General features: G+C 41.6%; 1 protein-coding gene across 1 annotated transcript; it reads right to left on the reverse strand.

Moving 5' to 3' along the window:
* Positions 1 to 9630: 9630 nt before the first annotated feature.
* LOC115149580 (zinc finger protein 32) lies at positions 9631 to 21812 on the reverse strand. The gene is made up of 4 exons (XM_029692535.1): positions 21808 to 21812; positions 15578 to 15693; positions 13120 to 13408; positions 9631 to 9655 (listed from the first exon to the last, which is right to left on the reverse strand). Exons 1-4 carry the CDS (start codon positions 21810 to 21812, stop codon positions 9631 to 9633), a joined length of 435 nt encoding a protein of 144 aa, XP_029548395.1.
* Between the last annotated feature and the right edge of the window lie 1044 nt (positions 21813 to 22856).

Below are 22856 nucleotides of genomic sequence, written 5' to 3' on the forward strand. Positions count from 1 at the left end.
GAAAGCTACCAGTTTTCTACCAGTGGTAGAAAGTCTACCAGGGGTAGAAAGTCTACCAGGGATAGAAAGTCTACCAGTGGTAGAAAGTCTACCAGGGGTAGAAAGTCTACCAGTGGTAGAAAGTCTACCCAGGGGTAGAAAGTCTACCAGGTGGTATTCAGTCTACCAGGGTAGAAAGTCTACCAGGGGTATTCAGTCTACCAGGGGTAGGATAAGTCTACCAGGGGTATTCAGTAGTCTACCAGGGGTAGAAAGTCTACCAGGGGTATTCCAGTCTACCAGGGGTAGAAAGTCTACCATGGGGTAGAAAGTCTACCAGGGGTATTCAGTCTACCAGGGGTAGAAGGTCTACCAGGGGTAGAAAGTCTGCAAGTGGTAGAAAGTCTACCAGGGGTAGAAAGTCTACCAGGGGTAGAAAACTCTCCCAGTGGTAGAAAGTCTACCAGGGGTAGAAAGTCTACCAGGGGTAGAAAACTCTGCCAGGGATAGAAAAGTCTACCAGGGGTAGAAACTCTGCCAGGGATAGAAAAGTCTACCAGGGGTAGAAAACTCTGCCAGTGGTAGAAAGTCTACCAGGGTAGAAAGTCTACCAGGGATAGAAAGTCTACCAGGGGAAGAAAACTCTGCCAGTGGTAGAAAGTCTACCAGGGTAGAAAGTCTACCAGGGGTAGAAAACTCTGCCAGTGGTAGAAGTCTACCAGGGTAGAAAGTCTACCAAGGTAGAAAACTCTACCAGTGGTAGAAGTCTACAAGGTTAGAAAGTCTACCGGGGTAAAAACCTCTCCCAGTGTAGAAAGTCTACCAGGGGTAGCAAACTCTCCCAGTGGTAGAAAGTCTACCAGGGGTAGAAAGTCTACCAGGGGTAGAAAACTCTGCCAGGGACTAGAAAGTCTACCAGGGGTAGAAAACTCTGCCAGGGATAGAAAGTCTACCAGGGGTAGAAAACTCTGCCAGTGGTAGAGAAAGTCTACCAGGGGTAGAAAACTCTGCCAGTGGTAGAAGTCTACCAGGGGTAGAAAGTCTACCAGGGGTAGAAAACTCTCCCAGTGGTAGAAAGTCTACCAGGGGAAGAAAACTCTCCCAGTGGTAGAAAGTCTACCAGTGGTAGAAACTCTGCCAGTGGTAGAAAGTCTACCAGGGGTAGATAACTCTGCCAGTGGTAGAAAGTCTACCAGGTGTAGAAAACTCTCCCAGTGGTAGAAAGTCTACCAGGGGTAGAAAACTCTCCCAGTGGTAGAAAGTCTACCAGGGGTAGAAAGTCTACCAGGGGTAGAAAACTCTCCCAGTGTTAGAAAGTCTACCAAGGGTAGAAAACTCTCCCAGTGGTAGAAAGTCTACCAGGGGTAGAAAGTCTACCAGGGGTAGAAAACTCTCCCAGTGGTAGAAAGTCTACCAGGGGTAGAAAGTCTACCAGGGGTAGAAAACTCTCCCAGTGGTAGAAAGTCTACCAGGGGTAGAAAGTCTACCAGGGGTAGAAAACTCTGCCAGGGATAGAGAGTCTACCAGGGGTAGAAAGTCTACCAGGGGTAGAAAACTCTGCCAGTGGTAGAAAGTCTACCAGTGGTAGAAAGTCTACCAGGGGTAGAAAACTCTCCCAGTGGTAGAAAGTCTACCAGGGGTAGAAAGTCTACCAGGGGTAGAAAACTCTCCCAGTGGTAGAAAGTCTACCAGGGGTATAAAGTCTACCAGGGGTAGAAAACTCTCCCAGTGGTAGAAAGTCTACCAGGGTAGAAGGTCTACCAGGGGTAGAAAACTCTGCCAGGGATAGAAAGTCTACCAGGGGTAGAAAACTCTGCCAGGGATAGAAAGGCTACCAGGGGTAGAAAACTCTGCCAGTGGTAGAAAGTCTACCAGTGGTAGAAAACTCTGCCAGTGGTAGAAAGTCTACCAGGGGTAGAAAACTCTGCCAGTGGTAGAAAGTCTACCAGGGGTAGAAAACTCTGCCAGGGGTAGAAAGTCTACCAGGGGTAGAAAACTCTGCCAGTGGTAGAAAGTCTACCAGGGGTAGAAAACTCTGCCAGTGGTAGAAAGTCTACCAGGGGTAGAAATCTCTGCCAGTGGTAGATACTCTGCCAGGGGTAGAAAGTCTACCAGGGATAGAAAGTCTACCAGGGGTAGAAAACTCTGCCAGTGGTAGAAAGTCTACCAGGGGTAGAAAGTCTACCAGGGGTAGAAAACTCTGCCAGTGGTAGAAAGTCTACCAGGGGTAGAAAGTCTACCAAGGGTAGAAAACTCTACCAGTGGTAGAAAGTTCTACCAGGGTAGAAAAACTCTGCCAGTGGTAGAAAGTATACCAGGGGTAGAAAGTCTACCAGTTTTCTACCAGTGGTAGAAAGTCTACCAGGGGTAGAAAGTCTACCAGGGATAGAAAGTCTACCAGGGGTAGAAAGTCTACCAGGGGTAGAAAGTCTACCAGGGGTATTCAGTCTACCAGGGGTAGAAAGTCTACCAGGGGTATTCAGTCTACCAGGGGTAGAAAGTCTACCAGGGGTATTCAGTCTACCAGGGTAGAAAGTCTACCAGGGGTATTCAGTCTACCAGGGGTAGAAAGTCTACCAGGGGTAGAAAGTCTACCAGGGGTATTCAGTCTACCAGGGGTAGAAAGTCTACCAGGGGTAGAAAGTCTGCCAGTGGTAGAAAGTCTACCAGGGGTAGAAAGTCTACCAGGGGTAGAAAACTCTCCCAGTGGTAGAAAGTCTACCAGGGGTAGAAAGTCTACCAGGGGTAGAAAACTCTGCCAGGGATAGAAAGTCTACCAGGGGTAGAAAACTCTGCCAGGGATAGAAAGTCTACCAGGGGTAGAAAACTCTGCCAGTGGTAGAAAGTCTACCAGGGGTAGAAAGTCTACCAGGGATAGAAAGTCTACCAGGGGTAGAAAACTCTGCCAGTGGTAGAAAGTCTACCAGGGGTAGAAAGTCTACCAGGGGTAGAAAACTCTGCCAGTGGTAGAAAGTCTACCAGGGGTAGAAAGTCTACCAAGGGTAGAAAACTCTACCAGTGGTAGAAAGTCTACAAGGGTTAGAAAGTCTACCAGGGGTAGAAAACTCTCCCAGTGGTAGAAAGTCTACCAGGGGTAGCAAACTCTCCCAGTGGTAGAAAGTCTACCAGGGGTAGAAAGTCTACCAGGGGTAGAAAACTCTGCCAGGGATAGAAAGTCTACCAGGGGTAGAAAACTCTGCCAGGGATAGAAAGTCTACCAGGGGTAGAAAACTCTGCCAGTGGTAGAAAGTCTACCAGGGGTAGAAAACTCTGCCAGTGGTAGAAAGTCTACCAGGGGTAGAAAGTCTACCAGGGGTAGAAAACTCTCCCAGTGGTAGAAAGTCTACCAGGGGAAGAAAACTCTCCCAGTGGTAGAAAGTCTACCAGTGGTAGAAAACTCTGCCAGTGGTAGAAAGTCTACCAGGGGTAGATAACTCTGCCAGTGGTAGAAAGTCTACCAGGTGTAGAAAACTCTCCCAGTGGTAGAAAGTCTACCAGGGGTAGAAAACTCTCCCAGTGGTAGAAAGTCTACCAGGGGTAGAAAGTCTACCAGGGGTAGAAAACTCTCCCAGTGTTAGAAAGTCTACCAAGGGTAGAAAACTCTCCCAGTGGTAGAAAGTCTACCAGGGGTAGAAAGTCTACCAGGGGTAGAAAACTCTCCCAGTGGTAGAAAGTCTACCAGGGGTAGAAAGTCTACCAGGGGTAGAAAACTCTGCCAGGGATAGAGAGTCTACCAGGGGTAGAAAGTCTACCAGGGGTAGAAAACTCTGCCAGTGGTAGAAAGTCTACCAGTGGTAGAAAGTCTACCAGGGGTAGAAAACTCTCCCAGTGGTAGAAAGTCTACCAGGGGTAGAAAGTCTACCAGGGGTAGAAAACTCTCCCAGTGGTAGAAAGTCTACCAGGGGTAGAAAGTCTACCAGGGGTAGAAAACTCTGCCAGGGATAGAAAGTCTACCAGGGGTAGAAAGTCTACCAGGGGTAGAAAACTCTGCCAGTGGTAGAAAGTCTACCAGTGGTAGAAAGTCTACCAGGGGTAGAAAACTCTCCCAGTGGTAGAAAGTCTACCAGGGGTAGAAAACTCTCCCAGTGGTAGAAAGTCTACCAGGGGTAGAAAGTCTACCAGGGGTAGAAAACTCTCCCAGTGGTAGAAAGTCTACCAGGGGTAGAAAGTCTACCAGGGGTAGAAAACTCTGCCAGGGATAGAAAGTCTACCAGGGGTAGAAAACTCTGCCAGGGATAGAAAGTCTACCAGGGGTAGAAAACTCTGCCAGTGGTAGAAAGTCTACCAGGGGTAGAAAGTCTACCAGGGATAGAAAGTCTACCAGGGGTAGAAACTCTGCCAGTGGTAGAAAGCCTACAGGGGTAGAAAGTCTACCAGGGGTAGAAAACTCTGCCAGTGGTAGAAAGTCTACCAGGGGTAGAAAGTCTACCAAGGGTAGAAAACTCTACCAGTGGTAGAAAGTCTACCAGGGGTAGAAAACTCTGCCAGTGGTAGAAAGTCTACCAGGGGTAGAAAGTCTACCAGTTTTCTACCAGTGGTAGAAAGTCTACCAGGGGTAGAAAGTCTACCAGGGATAGAAAGTCTACCAGTGGTAGAAAGTCTACCAGGGTAGAAAGTCTACCAGTGGTAGAAAGTCTACCAGGGGTAGAAAGTCTACCAGGGGTATTCAGTCTACCCGGGGTAGAAAGTCTACCAGGGGTATTCAGTCTACCAGGGGTAGAAAGTCTACCAGGGGTATTCAGTCTACCAGGGGTAGAAAGTCTACAGGGGTATTCAGTCTACCAGGGTAGAAAGTCTACCAGGGTAGAAAGTCTACCAGGGGTATTCAGTCTACCAGGGGTAGAAAGTCTACCAGGGGTTAGAAAGTCTGCCAGTGGTAGAAAGTTACCAGGGGTAGAAAGTATCCCAGGGGTAGAAAACTCTCCCAGTGGTAGAAAGTCTACCAGGGGTAGAAAGTCTACCAGGGTAGAAAACTCTGCCAGGGATAGAAAGTCTACCAGGGGTAGAAAACTCTGCCAGGGATAGAAAGTCTACCAGGGGTAGAAAAACTCTGCAGTGGTAGAAAGTCTACCAGGGGTAGAAAGTCGACCAGGGATAGAAAGTCTACCAGGGGTAGAAAACTCTGCCAGTGGTAGAAAGGTCTACCAGGGGTAGAAAGTCTACCAGGGGTAGAAAACTCTGCCAGTGGTAGAAAGTCTACCAGGGGTAGAAAGTCTACCAAGGGTAGAAAACTCTACCAGTGGTAGAAAGTCTACAAGGGTTAGAAAGTCTACCAGGGGTAGAAAACTCTCCCAGTGGTAGAAAGTCTACCAGGGGTAGCAAACTCTCCCAGTGGTAGAAAGTCTACCAGGGGTAGAAAGTCTACCAGGGGTAGAAAACTCTGCCAGGGATAGAAAGTCTACCAGGGGTAGAAAACTCTGCCAGGGATAGAAAGTCTACCAGGGGTAGAAAACTCTGCCAGTGGTAGAAAGTCTACCAGGGGTAGAAAACTCTGCCAGTGGTAGAAAGTCTACCAGGGGTAGAAAGTCTACCAGGGGTAGAAAACTCTCCCAGTGGTAGAAAGTCTACCAGGGGAAGAAAACTCTCCCAGTGGTAGAAAGTCTACCAGTAGTAGAAAACTCTGCCAGTGGTAGAAAGTCTACCAGTGGTAGATAACTCTCCCAGTGGTAGAAAGTCTACCAGGGGTAGAAAACTCTCCCAGTGGTAGAAAGTCTACCAGGGGTAGAAAACTCTCCCAGTGGTAGAAAGTCTACCAGGGGTAGAAAGTCTACCAGGGGTAGAAAACTCTCCCAGTGTTAGAAAGTCTACCAAGGGTAGAAAACTCTCCCAGTGGTAGAAAGTCTACCAGGGGTAGAAAGTCTACCAGGGGTAGAAAACTCTCCCAGTGGTAGAAAGTCTACCAGGGGTAGAAAGTCTACCAGGGGTAGAAAACTCTCCCAGTGGTAGAAAGTCTACCAGGGGTAGAAAGTCTACCAGGGGTAGAAAACTCTGCCAGGGATAGAGAGTCTACCAGGGTAGAAAGTCTACCAGGGGTAGAAAACTCTGCCAGTGGTAGAAAGTCTACCAGTGGTAGAAAGTCTACCAGGGGTAGAAAACTCTCCCAGTGGTAGAAAGTCTACCAGGGGTAGAAAGTCTACCAGGGGTAGAAAACTCTCCCAGTGGTAGAAAGTCTACCAGGGGTATAAAGTCTACCAGGGGTAGAAAACTCTCCCAGTGGTAGAAAGTCTACCAGGGTAGAAGGTCTACCAGGGTAGAAAACTCTGCCAGGGATAGAAAGTCTACCAGGGGTAGAAAACTCTGCCAGGGATAGAAAGGCTACCAGGGGTAGAAAACTCTGCCAGTGGTAGAAAGTCTACCAGTGGTAGAAAACTCTGCCAGTGGTAGAAAGTCTACCAGGGGTAGAAAACTCTGCCAGTGGTAGAAAGTCTACCAGGGGTAGAAAACTCTGCCAGGGGTAGAAAGTCTACCAGGGTAGAAAACTCTGCCAGTGGTAGAAAGTCTACCAGGGGTAGAAAACTCTGCCAGTGGTAGAAAGTCTACCAGGGGTAGAAATCTCTGCCAGTGGTAGATACTCTGCCAGGGGTAGAAAGTCTACCAGGGATAGAAAGTCTACCAGGGGTAGAAAACTCTGCCAGTGGTAGAAAGTCTACCAGGGGTAGAAAGTCTACCAGGGGTAGAAAACTCTGCCAGTGGTAGAAAGTCTACCAGGGGTAGAAAGTCTACCAAGGGTAGAAAACTCTACCAGTGGTAGAAAGTCTACCAGGGGTAGAAAACTCTGCCAGTGGTAGAAAGTATACCAGGGGTAGAAAGTCTACCAGTTTTCTACCAGTGGTAGAAAGTCTACCAGGGGTAGAAAGTCTACCAGGGATAGAAAGTCTACCAGTGGTAGAAAGTCTACCAGGGGTAGAAAGTCTACCAGGGGTATTCAGTCTACCAGGGGTAGAAAGTCTACCAGGGGTATTCAGTCTACCAGGGGTAGAAAGTCTACCAGGGGTATTCAGTCTACCAGGGGTAGAAAGTCTACCAGGGGTATTCAGTCTACCAGGGGTAGAAAGTCTACCAGGGGTAGAAAGTCTACCAGGGGTATTCAGTCTACCAGGGGTAGAAAGTCTACCAGGGGTAGAAAGTCTGCCAGTGGTAGAAAGTCTACCAGGGGTAGAAAGTCTACCAGGGGTAGAAAACTCTCCCAGTGGTAGAAAGTCTACCAGGGGTAGAAAGTCTACCAGGGGTAGAAAACTCTGCCAGGGATAGAAAGTCTACCAGGGGTAGAAAACTCTGCCAGGGATAGAAAGTCTACCAGGGGTAGAAAACTCTGCCAGTGGTAGAAAGTCTACCAGGGGTAGAAAGTCTACCAGGGATAGAAAGTCTACCAGGGGTAGAAAACTCTGCCAGTGGTAGAAAGTCTACCAGGGGTAGAAAGTCTACCAGGGGTAGAAAACTCTGCCAGTGGTAGAAAGTCTACCAGGGGTAGAAAGTCTACCAAGGGTAGAAAACTCTACCAGTGGTAGAAAGTCTACCAGGGGTAGAAACCTCTGCCAGTGGTAGAAAGTCTACCAGGGGTAGAAAGTCTACCAGTTTTCTACCAGTGGTAGAAAGTCTACCAGGGGTAGAAAGTCTACCAGGGATAGAAAGTCTACCAGTGGTAGAAAGTCTACCAGGGGTAGAAAGTCTACCAGTGGTAGAAAGTCTACCAGGGGTAGAAAGTCTACCAGGGGTATTCAGTCTACCAGGGGTAGAAAGTCTACCAGGGGTATTCAGTCTACCAGGGGTAGAAAGTCTACCAGGGGTATTCAGTCTACCAGGGGTAGAAAGTCTACCAGGGGTAGAAAGTCTACCAGGGGTATTCAGTCTACCAGGGGTAGAAAGTCTACCAGGGGTAGAAAGTCTGCCAGTGGTAGAAAGTCTACCAGGGGTAGAAAGTCTACCAGGGGTATTCAGTCTACCAGGGGTATTCAGTCTACCAGGGGTATTCAGTATTCAGTGCATTCGTAATGTATTCAGACCCCTTCACTTTTTTCTACATTTTGTTACATTACAGCCTTATTCTAAAATGGAAGATTTTTTCCCTCATCAATCTACACACAATACCTCATAATGACATCACAATACCTCATAATGACATCACAATACCCCATAATGACATCACAATACCCCATAATGACAAACCCAAAACTTTTTATTTTATTTTTTTACATTTTTGCATATTTATTAACTTAAGTATTCAGACCCTTTACAATGAGACTCGAAATGATTCCATTGATCATCCTTGAGATGTTTCTACAACTTGATTGGAGTCCACCTGTGGTAAATTCAATTGATTGGACATGATTTGGAAAGGCACACACCTGTCTATATAAAGTCCCACAGGTAACCAAGCCATGAGGTCAAAGGAATTGTCCGTAGAGCTCTGAGACAGGATTGTGTTCGAGGCACAGATCTGGGGAAGGGTACCAAAACATTTCTGCAGCATTGAAGGTCCCAAAGAACACAGTGGCCTCCATCATACTTAATGGAATAGTCTTCCTACAGCTGGTCACCCGGCCAAACTGAATCCGTGAATAAAGAGACACAAATATTTTAATACAAGTATTTGTATTTATTATGGATCCCCATAAGTTTCTGCCAAGGCAGCAGCGACTCTTCCTGGGATTTATTATGGATTCCCATTAGTTCCTGCCAAGGCAGCAGCTACTCTTCCTGGTGTTTATTATGGATCCCCATTAGTTCCTGCCAAGGCAGCAGCTACTCTTCCTGGGGTTTATTATGGATCCCCATTAGTTCCTGCCAAGGCAGCAGCTACTCTTACTGAGGTTTATTATGGATCCCCATTGGTTCCTGCCAAGGCAGCAGCTACTCTTCATGAGGTTTATTATGAATCCCCAGTAGTTCCTGCCAAGGCAGCAGCTACTCTTCCTGGAGTCCAGCAAAACAAAGGCAGTTTTACAATTTTCAAAATTTTACAATAAATTCACAACACACTGTGTGCCCTCAGTCACCTTGACCTAGAGATTTACATGGTTATCAAAACGTCACACCACGGTGAGCCTAAAAAAAACACAGCCCTATGGGAAGAATGAATGGTGGAAAAACGATTGGAACCATTTCCCTGTTTGAACTCTAGTCTGACAGCCCAAACAAAAACACACATTCTCAGTCAAAAACACAAGTCAGAACACAGCCTCTCTATTCTCTCATGTTATTTCAGGTCCTCTGACTGGGAAAATGTCTTTCCACAATGAGAGCAGTGGTATGTCTTCTCCTCCTGTGTATGTGTATGTATTCTTTCATGCTCTTTCAGGTACCTTAACCGGGTAAATCTCTTTCCACTATGGGAGCAGTAGTAAGGCTTTTCTCCTGTGTGTATTCTCTCATGCTCCTTCAGGCTCCCTAACTGGGTGAAACTCTTTCCACAATGGGAACATTGGAAAGTCTTTTCTCCTGTGTGTCCTCTCATGCCTTTCCACGCTCCCTAACCACCTAAAACTCTTTCCGCACAAGGAGCAGGTGTAAGGCTTCTCTCCAGTGTGTATTCTCTTATGTGTTCTCAGGCTCCCTAACTGAGTAAAACTCTTTCCACACTGGGAGCAGTGATGTCGTCCTGCTGGTTTGGACATTTTAGGGTCTGGTTCCTCTGAAGGACTTTTCCTGCTGTCAGAAGGAGAGTCTGGTCTCTCTCCTGTCAAAGACAAACAGATTATATAATTAATTAAACAGAGACCTGAATGAAACCTCCACATGATAAAACTTCCTATGATGTTTAATCTAGATTAGATCCCTCAATCACCTGAAGTCAGTTTTCACAAGTATTATTAAACCCACTTCAAAATGCAGGTCTTTGTGTGCTTCTTAGGATGTCCAGGCAGGTGATTCACTTCTAACCGAAGTCTTGCAGGTGTTTACATGGTTTTACACATCTGCCAGGTCATCGAAAAATCTAATTTCAGTACCAGTGTATTATATATATAAATCTAATTTCAGTACCAGTGTATTATATATATAAATCTAATTTCAGTACCAGTGTATATATATATAAATCTAATTTCAGTACCAGTGTATTATATATATAAATCTAATTTCAGTACCAGTGTATATATATATAAATCTAATTTCAGTACCAGTGTATTATATATATAAATCTAATTTCAGTACCAGTGTATTATATATATAAATCTAATTTCAGTACCAGTGTATTATATATATAAATCTAATTTCAGTACCAGTGTATTATATATATAAATCTAATTTCAGTACCAGTGTATTATATATATAAATCTAATTTCAGTACCAGTGTATATATATATATATAAATCTAATTTCAGTACCAGTGTATATATATATATAAATCTAATTTCAGTACCAGTGTATATATATATAAATCTAATTTCAGTACCAGTGTATTATATATATAAATCTAATTTCAGTACCAGTGTATTATATATATAAATCTAATTTCAGTACCAGTGTATTATATATATAAATCTAATTTCAGTACCAGTGTATATATATATTTAAATCTAATTTCAGTACCATTGTATATATATATATAAATCTAATTTCAGTACCAGTGTATTATATATATAAATCTAATTTCAGTACCAGTGTATATATATATATATAAATCTAATTTCAGTACCAGTGTATTATATATATAAATCTAATTTCAGTACCAGTGTATATATATATATTAATCTAATTTCAGTACCAGTGTATTATATATATAAATCTAATTTCAGTACCAGTGTATATATATATAAATCTAATTTCAGTACCAGTGTATTATATATATAAATCTTATTTCAGTACCAGTGTATTATATATATAAATCTAATTTCAGTACCAGTGTATTATATATATAAATCTAATTTCAGTACCAGTGTATTATATATATAAATCTAATTTCAGTACCAGTGTATTATATATATAAATCTAATTTCAGTACCAGTGTATTATATATATAAATCTAATTTCAGTACCAGTGTATTATATATATATTATTTTGGTTTTTGTTGTTGTTGTACCTTTACCCCTTTTTCTCACCAATTTCATGATATCCAATTGCAACTCCCCTACGGACTCGGGGGAGAGGCGAAGGTCGAGTTCCATGTCTCCTCTGAAACATGACGCTGCCAACCTGGAAGCCAGCCACACCAATGTGTCGGAGGAAACACTGTCCAGCTGGCGACTGAAGTCAGCGTGCATGCTGACCGCCACAAGTAGTCGCTAGAGCGTGATGGGACAAGGACGTCCCGGCCGGCCAAACCCTCCCCTAACTTGGACGACGCTGGGCCAATTGTGCGCTATGGGACTTCCGATCACAGCCGGTTGTGATACACCCTGGATTAGAACCAGGGACTGTAGTGGCGCCTCTAGTGACGCCAATGACAAGCATACCCATAACATGATGCAGCCACCACCATGCTTGAAAATATGAAGAGTGGTACTCAGTGATGTGTTGGATTTGCCCCAAACATAACGCTTTGTATTCAGGATATAAAGTTCATTTCTTTGCCACATTCTTTTGCAGTATTACTTTAGTGCCAACAGCCTCTCTATTCTCTCATGTGATTTCAGGTCCTCTGACTGGGAATGCTTCCTTCTTTTCACTCTGTCATTTAGGTTAGTACTGTGGAGTACCTACAATGTTGTTGATCCATCCTCAGTTTTCTCATATCACAATCATTAAACACTGTAACTATTTTTAAAGTCACCATTTGCCTCATGGTGAAATCCCTGAGCGGTTTCCTTCCTCTCCAGCAACTGAGTTAGTGACTGGGTATATTGATACACCATCTAAAGTGTAATTAATAACTTCACCATGCTCAAAGGGATATTCAATGTCTGCTTTTTTTTTACCCATCCACCAATACATGCCCTTCTTTGCGAGGCGTTGGAAAACCTTCCTGGTCTTTGTGGTTGAATCTGTGTTTGAAATTCACTGCTCGACTGAGGGACATTACAGATAATTGTATGTGTGGGGTACAGAGATGAGGCAGTCATTCACAACTCATGTTAAACACTATTATTATTAACTTATTATGTGACTTGTTAAGTAAAATCTTTACTCCTGAACGTATTTAGGCTTTTAATTAAATTTGTAAACACTTCCAAAAACATAATTCCACTTTGACATTATGGGGTATTGAATCCATTTAACCCCAGTATCTCTACTTGCACATTCATCTTCTGCACATCCTACCATTCCAGTGTTTAATTGCTATATTGTAATTACTTCGCCACTATGGCCTATTTATTGCCTAACCTCTCTTATCCTACCTCATTTACACATGCTGTATATAGATTTTTCTACTGTATAATTGATTGTATGTTTGTTTATTCCATGTGTAACTCTGTGTTGTTGTATGTGTCGAACTGCTTTGCTTTATCTTGGCCAGGTCGCAGTTGCAAATGAGGACTTGTTATCAACTAGCCTACCTGGTTAAATAAAGGTGAAATAAAAATAAATAAAAATAATTTTTACATTTAGGCTGTAACACAATGAAATGTGGGACAAGTCAAGGGGTGTGAATACTTTCTGAAGGCACTGTATATATAAAACTCCCCCCACCCAGCAATCTAATAGCATCAGTAAAATCTGTTGAAATTAAACCACAGATAAATATACCTAACATAGTACATCTATTAAACAATACATCACAACACATACATCAGAAATAGTTACACATTATAGAGATCCATTCATGGATGTACAGGTCTGTTGGAAAAACATTCAGAAATGTCCACTGCTGATTTTTTCCAGGTGTCCATAGCAGACACCCTGGCCCTGTGAATCCTGTCCGTGGACAAATTCTCAGTCAGAAACACAAGTCAGAACATAGCCTCTCTATTCTCTCGTGTGATTTCAGGTCCTCTGACTGGGAAAATGTCTTTTCACAATGAGAGCAGTGGTATGTCTTCTCCTCCTGTGTATTAGTATGTTGGAAAGGCTTTTCTCCTGTGTGTTTTCTCACATGCTTTTTCAGACTCCCTGACCACCTAAAACTCTTTTCACACTGGGAACATTGGAAAGGCTTTTCTCCTGTGTGTATTCTCTCATGCGTTTTCAGGCTCACTAACCACCTAAAACTCTTTCCACAGTGAGAACAGTGATAAGGCTTCTCGCCAGTATGTATTCTCTCATGCTTTTTCAGGACCCATAACCACCTAAAACTCTTTCCACAGTGGGAACAGTGATAAGGCTTCTCTCCCGTGTGTGTTCTCTCATGCCCAACCAGGGCTCCTAACTGAGTAAAGTTCTTCCCACAGTGGGAACAGTGGTAGGGCTTTTCTCCTGTATGTGTTCTCTCATGCATTTTCAGGCTCCCAAACCACCTAAAACTCTTTCCACAGTGGGAGCAGTGGTGTTGGTTAGGCGTCTCTGGGTCTGTTTCCTCTGAGGAACTCTTCCCGCTGTCAGAGTCTGGTCTCTCTCCTGCAAAAGACAAACAGATTATTTAGTTAAACAGAGAGTCCTGAATTAAACCTCCATTCAATAAAATTGTTTTCCTATGAGGTTTAATCTAGACTAGATCCCTCAATACCCTGAGGTCAGTTTTCACAACATTACATCATTAATAATAAACTTGGTGACGGTGAGATTTAAAAACAAATGATGTAGAGCTCCAAATCTAATCTCTCAGGGAATGTCGTGATGTCATAATAATAGATAATGTCATGTTTATAGGCTGATCAGAGCTCTATAATAATAGATAATGTCATGTTTACAGGCTGAGCAGAGCTCTATAATAATAGATAATGTCATGTTTATAGGCTGAGCAGAGCTCTATAATAATAGATAATGTCATGTTTATAGGCTGAGCAGAGCTCTATAATAATAGATAATGTCATGTTTATAGGCTGAGCAGAGCTCTATAATAATAGATAATGTCATGTTTATAGGCTGAGTAGAGCTCTATAATAATAGATAATTTCATGTTTATAGGCTGATCAGAGCTCTATAATAATAGATAATGTCATGTTTATAGGCTGAGCAGAGCTCTATAATAATAGATCATGTCATGTTTACAGGCTGAGCAGAGCTCTATAATAATAGATAATGTCATGTTTACAGGCTGAGCAGAGCTCTATAATAATAGATAATGTCTTGTTTATAGGCTGATCAGAGCTCTATAATAATAGATAATGTCATGTTTATAGGCTGAGCAGAGCTCTATAATAATAGATAATGTCATGTTTACAGGCTGAGCAGAGCTCTATAATAATAGATAATGTCATGTTTATAGGCTGAGTAGAGCTCTATAATAATAGATAATGTCATGTTTATAGGCTGAGCAGAGCTCTATAATAATAGATAATGTCTTGTTTATAGGCTGATCAGAGCTCTATAATAATAGATAATGTCATGTTTACAGGCTGAGCAGAGCTCTATAATAATAGATAATGTCATGTTTATAGGCTGAGCAGAGCTCTATAATAATAGATAATGTAATGTTTATAGGCTGAGCAGAGCTCTATAATAATAGATAATTTCATGTTTATAGGCTGATCAGAGCTCTATAATAATAGATAATGTCATGTTTATAGGCTGAGCAGAGCTCTATAATAATAGATAATGTCATGTTTATAGGCTGAGCAGAGCTCTATAATAATAGATAATGTCATGTTTACAGGCTGATCAGAGCTCTATAATAATAGATAATGTCATGTTTATAGGCTGAGCAGAGCTCTATAATAATATATGTTACTATTTCAGTCAATGTTATAGGCTGCAGTTGCTCCATTGTTAATAACGTTTTGTTGGTGGCCTACTTCATCTCTAAAGTAATAATGGACATTACTATCTTCTCTAAATTATATCTTTTTTGTTTAGCCACACCTTTCCTTCAACATTTTTACTCACAGACGTTTTCTAATATGTTCAGTCTCCCCAAAACCACTGTCCTTTTGCTAATATCTTCAGTCTCCCCAAAGCGCTTGTCCTTTTGCTAATATGTTCAGTCTCCCCATAACACATGTCCTTTTCATGTCAATAATGCTTCTTATTTTATGTATTTCTCCAACATTATTTAGAAATCAGCGTTTTGCTGGTATACACACTCTACGCAAGGCCTACAATAGACACACGTCAAAAGTTTCATTTATAACTTGTTTGCCATTCTGTGAGACAATTAAGTTGTGATTTTGTGGTGGGGGGACTCTGATGGTATACACATGTCAGGGTTAAGCAATAAGACCAGAGGAAGTGTGGTATATGGCCAATATAGCACGGTTAAAGACTGTCCTTATGTACAACGCAATGCAGAGTGCCTGGATACAGAACTTAGCCGTGGTATATTGGCCATCTATCACTGAGTTGTCTTATTGCTATTATAAACTGGTTACCAATGTAATTAGAACAGTAAAAATACATGTTGTCATACCCATGGTATACGGCCTGATATACCACGGCTGTCAGCCAATCAGCATTCAGGGCTTTAATCTCCCATTTTAAAATGTAGCTTTAACATTATATTATAACATAAATTGCTATAGAACAGAACAACATTTTCAAGTATAGAATTTCAGTAGCATGCTGCTTTAAAACAACACATTCGTTCAAAACAGTTGGACAGTTAGAGCCCGTTTTTAAGACAGTACTTACTGGTGGTAATCAGATCTCCTGACTCCTCTGTCAATATGACAGTAATCTCTCCCTCTTTCTCCTCCACTCCAAACACTGCATCCTCCTCTTTCTCTTCTTGTACTGTGACCACTGTACTGTGGTATTGACGAGCCAACTCAGAATATCCACAGTTAAAAACTAATTTTAGGCGGTACTTACTGGTGTTAATCAGATCTCCTGTCTCCTCCTCTTCATCTTCCAATGTGACAGTAATCTCTCCTTCCTTCTTCACTCCAAACACAGCATCATCCTCTTCTTCCTCTTGTTTAACTGAAACGTCTTTCTCTTCATCTTTCACTGTAACAGCCTCACCCTCTACTTCTTGTTTAACTGTAACAGCCTCCTCTTCCTTCTCCTCTTTCACGACAATGTTCAGCCCCAGAGCTTCTTTCTCCGTCCAGCAGACCTCCTCTTCTTTAACAGGAGGGGAGTAGTTTAGGGAGCTCATGTTCGGGGATGTTAGCTAGCTAGCTATCATTAGCGACTAGGCTAATGCTAACTTAACCAGCCAGCTACTATAGCTGACTAATACAAAATAACGTAATATTAAATTAAATAGGTTAACAAGTAGATACGACAGAAGTGTGTCTAAAACACAGTAGCTAATATAGACCGAAAGCGTATAAATAGCTTGAATCTTTCGGCTATGTTGGCTAGCAAGCTACCGAGGTGGTTGACGAGCTGTTTATGAAGAACCGTCCACTAGATTATACGTCACGCTGCAGCATCGCCTGAAAGACGCACATCGCCGTCTGCTGACTGGAGGGAAACGCAGTTGAGGATCACATTTTATTTTCAGACAAAGACTATTTTACATGGATTTAATTGAATAATACTATTGAGACATACAAAGACAGGAATGTGGTGATTGATTAGTGAGAATAAAAAATGTTTACTACAGCACATTTAAGGCAGTTTCATTCAGTCAAACAACATATAAATAAGTAGCCAGCTACTGTAGGTCTATACTGCTCCTACATGGTGTAACAATACATCATGTAGATGTATATAATGAACAGACTAGGTCTATACTGCTCCTACATGGTGTAACAATACATCATGTAGATGTATATAATGAACAGACTAGGTCTATACTGCTCCTACATGGTGTAACAATACATCATGTAGATGTATATAATGAACAGACTAGGTCTATACTGCTCCTACATGGTGTAACAATACATCATGTAGATGTATATAATGAACAGACTAGGTCTATACTGCTCCTACATGGTGTAACAATACATCATGTAGATGTATATAATGAACAGACTAGGTCTATACTGCTCCTACGTGGTGTAACAATACATCATGTAGATGTATATAATGAACAGACTAGGTCTATACTGCTCCTACATGGTGTAACAATACATCATGTAGATGTACATAATGAACAGACTAGGTCTATACTGCTCCTACATGGTGTAACAATACATCATGTAGATGTATATAATGAACAGACTAGGTCTATACTGCTCCTACATGGAGTAACAATACATCATTTAGATGTATATAATGAACAGACTAGGTCTATACTGCTCCTACATGGTGTAACATTACATCATGTAGATGTATATAATGAACATACTAGGTCTATACTGCTCCTACATGGTGTAACAATACATCATGTAGATGTATATAATGAACAGACTAGGTCTATACTGCTCCTACATGGTGTAACAACACAGTGCATTCGGAAAGTATTCAGACCCCTTCACTTTTTCCACATTTTGTTACATTACAGCCTTATTCTAAAATGATTAACACTACCGTTCAAAAGGTTGGAGTCACTTAGAAATGTTCTTGTTTTTGAATGAAAAACACTTTTTTGGTCCATTAAAATAACATCAAATTGATCTGAAACACAGTGTAGACATTGTTAATGTTGTAAATGACTATTGTAGCTGGAAACAGCTGATTGTTTATGGAATATCTACATTGGCGTACAGAGGCCCATTATAAGCAACCATCACTCCTGTGTTCCAATGCCACGTTGTGTTAGCTAATCCAAGTTTATCATTTTAAAAGGCTAATTGATCATTAGAAAACCCTTTTGCAATTATGTTAGCACAGCTGAAAACTGTTGTGCTGATTTAACAAAGCTTTTGTAAACAGTGTTGTTGCATAACAATCAGGGAGTAGAACAACAATAATTATCACCATCTTGACCAATCTTCCCTCCCCTTAACATTGGGTTGATTCAGACCCTGTCAGTGTACCAGGTGGACATTGGGTTTGATTCAGACCCTGTCAGTGTACCAGGTGGACATTGGGTTGATTCAGACCCTGTCAGTGTACCAGGTGGACATTGGGTTTGATTCAGAGCCTGCCAGTGTACCAGGTGGACATTGGGTTTGATTCAGACCCTGTCAGTGTACCAGGTGGCCATTGGGTTTGATTCAGACCCTGCCAGTGTACCAGGTGGACATTGGGTTTGATTCAGACCCTGTCAGTGTACCAGGTGGACATTGGGTTGATTCAGACCCTGTCAGTGTACCAGGTGGACATTGGGTTTGATTCAGACCCTGTCGGTGTACCAGGTGGACATTGGGTTTTATTCAGACCCTGTCAGTGTACCAGGTGGACATTTGGTTTGATTCAGACCCTGCCAGTGTGCCAGGTGGACATTGGGTTTGATTCAGACCCTGCCAGTGTACCAGGTGGACATTGGGTTTAATTCAGACCCTGCCAGTGTACCAGGTGGACATTGGATTTGATTCAGACCCTGCCAGTGTACCAGGTGGACATTGGGTTTGATTCAGACCCTGCCAGTGTACCAGGTGGACATTGGATTTGATTCAGACCCTGTCAGTGTACCAGGTGGACATTGAGTTTGATTCAGACCCTGCCAGCATGGCCAGAAATGTATTCCAAGGTCAGTAACTTATAACCACAGAACCACCCCAGACCTTTCATGCATGACTAAAAACACCTAAGTATTAGATTTACTGCCATGGTCTAGTATGTCACCGCCTCAGACACCATTCACAATGCTGGCTGAGGTACGAGTAAAACATGACATATTATTTCCTAACCATTCACAATGCTGGCTGAGGTACGAGTAAAACATGACATATTATTTCCTAACCATTCACAATGCTGGCTGAGGTACAAGTAAAACATGACATATTATTTCCTAACCATTCACAATGCTGGCTGAGGTACGAGTAAAACATGACATATTATTTCCTAACCATTCACAATGCTGGCTGAGGTACGAGTAAAACATGAAATATTATTTCCTAACCATTCATAATGCTGGCTGAGGTACGAGTAAAACATGACATATTATTCCCTAACCATTCACAATGCTGGCTGAGGTACGAGTAAAACATTACATATTATTTCCTAACCATTCACAATGCTGGTTGGGGTACGAGTAAAACATGACATATTATTTTCTAACCATTCACAATGCTGGCTGAGGTACGAGTAAATCATGACCTATTATTTCCTAACCATTCACAATGCTGGCTGAGGTACGAGTAAAACATGACATATTATTTCCTAACCATTCACAATGCTGGCTGAGGTACGAGTAAAACATGACATATTATTTCCTAACCATTCACAATGCTGGCTGAGGTACGAGTAAAACATGACATATTATTTCCTAACCATTCACAATGCTGGCTGAGGTACGAGTAAAACATGACCTATTATTTCCTAACCATTCACAATGCTGGTTGGGGTACGAGTAAAACATGACATATTATTTCCTAACCATTCACAATGCTGGCTGGGGTACGAGTAAAACATGACATATTATTTCCTAACCATTCACAATGCTGGCTGAGGTACGAGTAAAACATGACCTATTATTTCCTAACCATTCACAATGCTGGCTGAGGTACGAGTAAAACATTTTACATTTTAGTCATTTAGCAGACGCTCTTATCCAGAGCAACTTACAGTAGTGAACAGTTCACTTAATTGTCCATTGAAATACATTTTGACAATTTAATCATTACTACATTAAGGCCTGATTGCTGGAGTGCTGCAGAGATGATTGTCCTTCTGGAAGGTTTTCCCATCTCCACAGAGGAACTCTGGAGCTATGTCAGAGTGACCATCAGGTTCTTGTTCACCTCCCTGACCAAGACCCTTCTCCCACGATTTCTCAGTTTGGCCGGGCGGCCAGCTCTAGGAAGTCTGTGGGACCTTATATAGACAGGTGTGAGCCTTTCCTTATCATGTCCAATCAATTGAATTTACCACAAGTGGACTCCAATCAAGTTGTAGAAACATTTCAAGGAAGATCAATTGAATCAGGATGCATCTGAGCTCAATTTCGAGTCTCATAGCAAAGGGTCTGAATACTTAAGTAAATACATTTGTAAAAATGTTTTTAAAAAATGATTTTGTTTTGTCATTATGGGTTATTGTGATGTCATTATGGGGTATTGATTATTCAATTATAAAATTATTGAACTTTAGAATAAGGCTGTAATGTAACTAAATGTGTAAAAAGTGAAGGGCTCTGAATACTTAATGAATGCACTGTATACCCCTTGCAGTTTTGTACACAGTCATGTGATACGTGGTATAGAAGAGTCCAATCTTAGGAGAGTACATGGGAGGCACTATACTGTGTGTCTGCATGTGTCTATCTGGTTAAAACCACTGTTACAGGAGCCCCTCCACCCTCTGGTGGGATGGATCATGTCAACAGAGAAACCTAGATTCAAATACTTAGATGTGTGTGTATTGGGTATATGTCGTGAAATTGTTAGATATTACTTATTAGATATTACTGCACTGTCGGAGCTAGAAACACAAGCATTTCACTACACCCACAATAACATCTGCTAAACACGTGTATGTGACCAATAAAATGTGATTTTGATTTGAATTAAACGTCCTATTTATCAAAGATGCTTTTGGCTGGAGTCAAAATGACTCCAAAGGATTTGAATTTGTTAAAAGTCCATTTTGATACAGAAACACTAAACCATGATTTAGATTTATTAACAACCAGTTGATTGACAAAGTCATGAAAAATTGGAAGAATTGAATAAAATACATTTTGGCTATGATAAAAGACATGTCTCTGGGGTCAAAATGATCCATGTCAGAAGTATGGTTCAATGCAAATATGTAGTGGGTGTAAAGTTTGTTTAAAATCCTCACTCATTAAAAACAAATCAATCAACAAATGCTTCTCTTCGAACGACTTAATATAATATTCATCTTTTCTGAAATAAATGAAAAATAAACGTTTGGTTCCTCAACTGCGTTGCCCTCCAGTCAGCAGGTGGCGATGTGCGTCTTTTAGGTTCAGGCGATGCTGCCAGTGTGACGTATAATCTAGTGGACGGGACGCTCCTTCAACAACAACAGCTAGTCAGACACCTCGGTAGCTTTCTAGCAAACATAGCTACAACATTGACGCTCTTTACACTGTTTTGGTGTATATTAGTCGCTGTGTATTAAACACACTTCTGTCGTATGTACTTGTTGGCCCATTTAATTCTATATTTACGTTGTTTGTCAGCTAGCTGGTTTGCTAAGTTAGCTTAGAACTAGGCTAGTCGCTAATGCTAGCTAGCTAACATCCCCGACCATGAGTTCACTAAGCTACTCTCCTCCTGCTAAAGAAGAGGAGGTCTGCTGGACGGAGAAAGAAGCTCTCGTCAAAGAGGAGGAGGAAGAGAAGGATGTTACAATACAAAAACAAGTAGAGGGTGAGGCTGTTACAGTGAAAGAAGAAGAGAAAGACGTTACAGTGAAAGAGGAGGAGGAAGAGAAAGAGGATGCAGTTTTTGGAGTGAAAGAGGAGGAGGATGCAGTTTTTGGAGTGAAAGAGGAGGAGGGGGAGATGACTGTCACATTGGAGGAAGAAGAGGAGGTTGGAGATCTGTTTAACACCAGTAAGTACCGTCTCTGCAGTCGTTGAACCAATATGCAGTAAAGGGGTTCTACACTTTAATGTTGTTCTGTAGGAATGGCTGAAGCTACACTGTAACGTGTAGAACATCAAGAGTGGACCATCAACAAAACGTTAACAATTGATCAAATGCATCCAATGACAATGCCTGAAATACTGTAGTCCTCAATATCTCCTATTAGATTAGCCCAAGATGTTCTCTTAAAGGGGCAATCAGCAGTTGTTACATCCATTTTGGGACTTATACATTAATGATTTGTACCCATTGTTTCTTTAAGAATTCACTTTTAAATGCCTCATGAGATTAGTTCAACTGTTGTACCCCATCAGAACCCAAAATATAAGCTTTTTTTTGCTCCAATGTTTGTCAGTAAACATAAACAAACACTGTATAGCCTCAAAACATGGATTAAACTATAATGTTGATATCATGGATGGTTACATTTCTCCAGCCCCATCCCTCAGCTTTTTACCGAAATGGGCAGGGAGTACGCTTTGTTATTGTTTCTACTGCTGATTGCTGCCCCTGTTACTCCTCAAGGTCCAAGGACTGTATGTTATTTTCAGAGGTAGACTGGCTCTAGCAGCTAAAATAGTCAAATATTCCATCTAAATGTGAATCGATTCTCAATTGCGATACGTTTCTAGAAACATAAATTGCTGTACTTTCATATGAATTCAGAATAATTTCACACAATACTTAAATATCACATCAAAATTATTTAAAATAATACTTTCATATCACATCAAAATTATTTCACACAATACTTTCATATCACATCAAAATAGGTAACCAGTCGCGATGCCCCAAACAGTGAATGCAAATCAATTTATAACATTTTTGACATGTGTTTTTCAGGATTTTTTTGTTGTTATTCTGTCTCTCACTGTTCATATAAACCTACCATTAAAATTATAGACTGATTATTTCTTTGTCAGTGGGCAAATGTACAAAATCAGCAGGGGATCAAATACTTTTTTCCCTCACTGTAACTCCCAATCACGGCCAGTTGTGACACAGCCTGGACTTGAACCAGGATGTCTCTAGTGACGCCTCAAGCACTGAGATACAGTGTTTTAGACCGCTGCACCACTCAGGGGCCCCAAGATCATGTTCTAGTGCTGTTCCCACCTAAAATAAATCTTGGTCAACCAAGAGTTGCCTGTTCTTTCTACCAATCGATTGGTTATGTGTATTTTTCCATATATAGACACACCCCATGTGTTTTAATAAAATCAACTGTATGTACTGAACTGGTCTGATGCTTTAAGCACGCTGTTTGACCAAATAATTAAGACACACAAATGACTCGAGGGATGACTCAAACCTTTTCCATTTCGAGTGGCAATTTATCTGACCATTTCTACTGA

This window comes from Salmo trutta, chromosome 15 (assembly GCF_901001165.1).
Source record: "Salmo trutta chromosome 15, fSalTru1.1, whole genome shotgun sequence".
Taxonomy (NCBI): Eukaryota; Metazoa; Chordata; class Actinopteri; order Salmoniformes; family Salmonidae; genus Salmo; species Salmo trutta.

Coding starts and splice junctions, on each gene's coding strand:
- LOC115149580 (XM_029692535.1), bottom strand. Junction 13,409..15,577: donor AGGAGATCTGATTACCACCA/GTAAGTACTGTC, acceptor TGTCTTTTGCAG/GAGAGAGACCAGACTCTGAC. Junction 9,656..13,119: donor TGGTTATGGGTCCTGAAAAA/GCATGAGAGAAT, acceptor TGTCTTTGACAG/GAGAGAGACCAGACTCTCCT.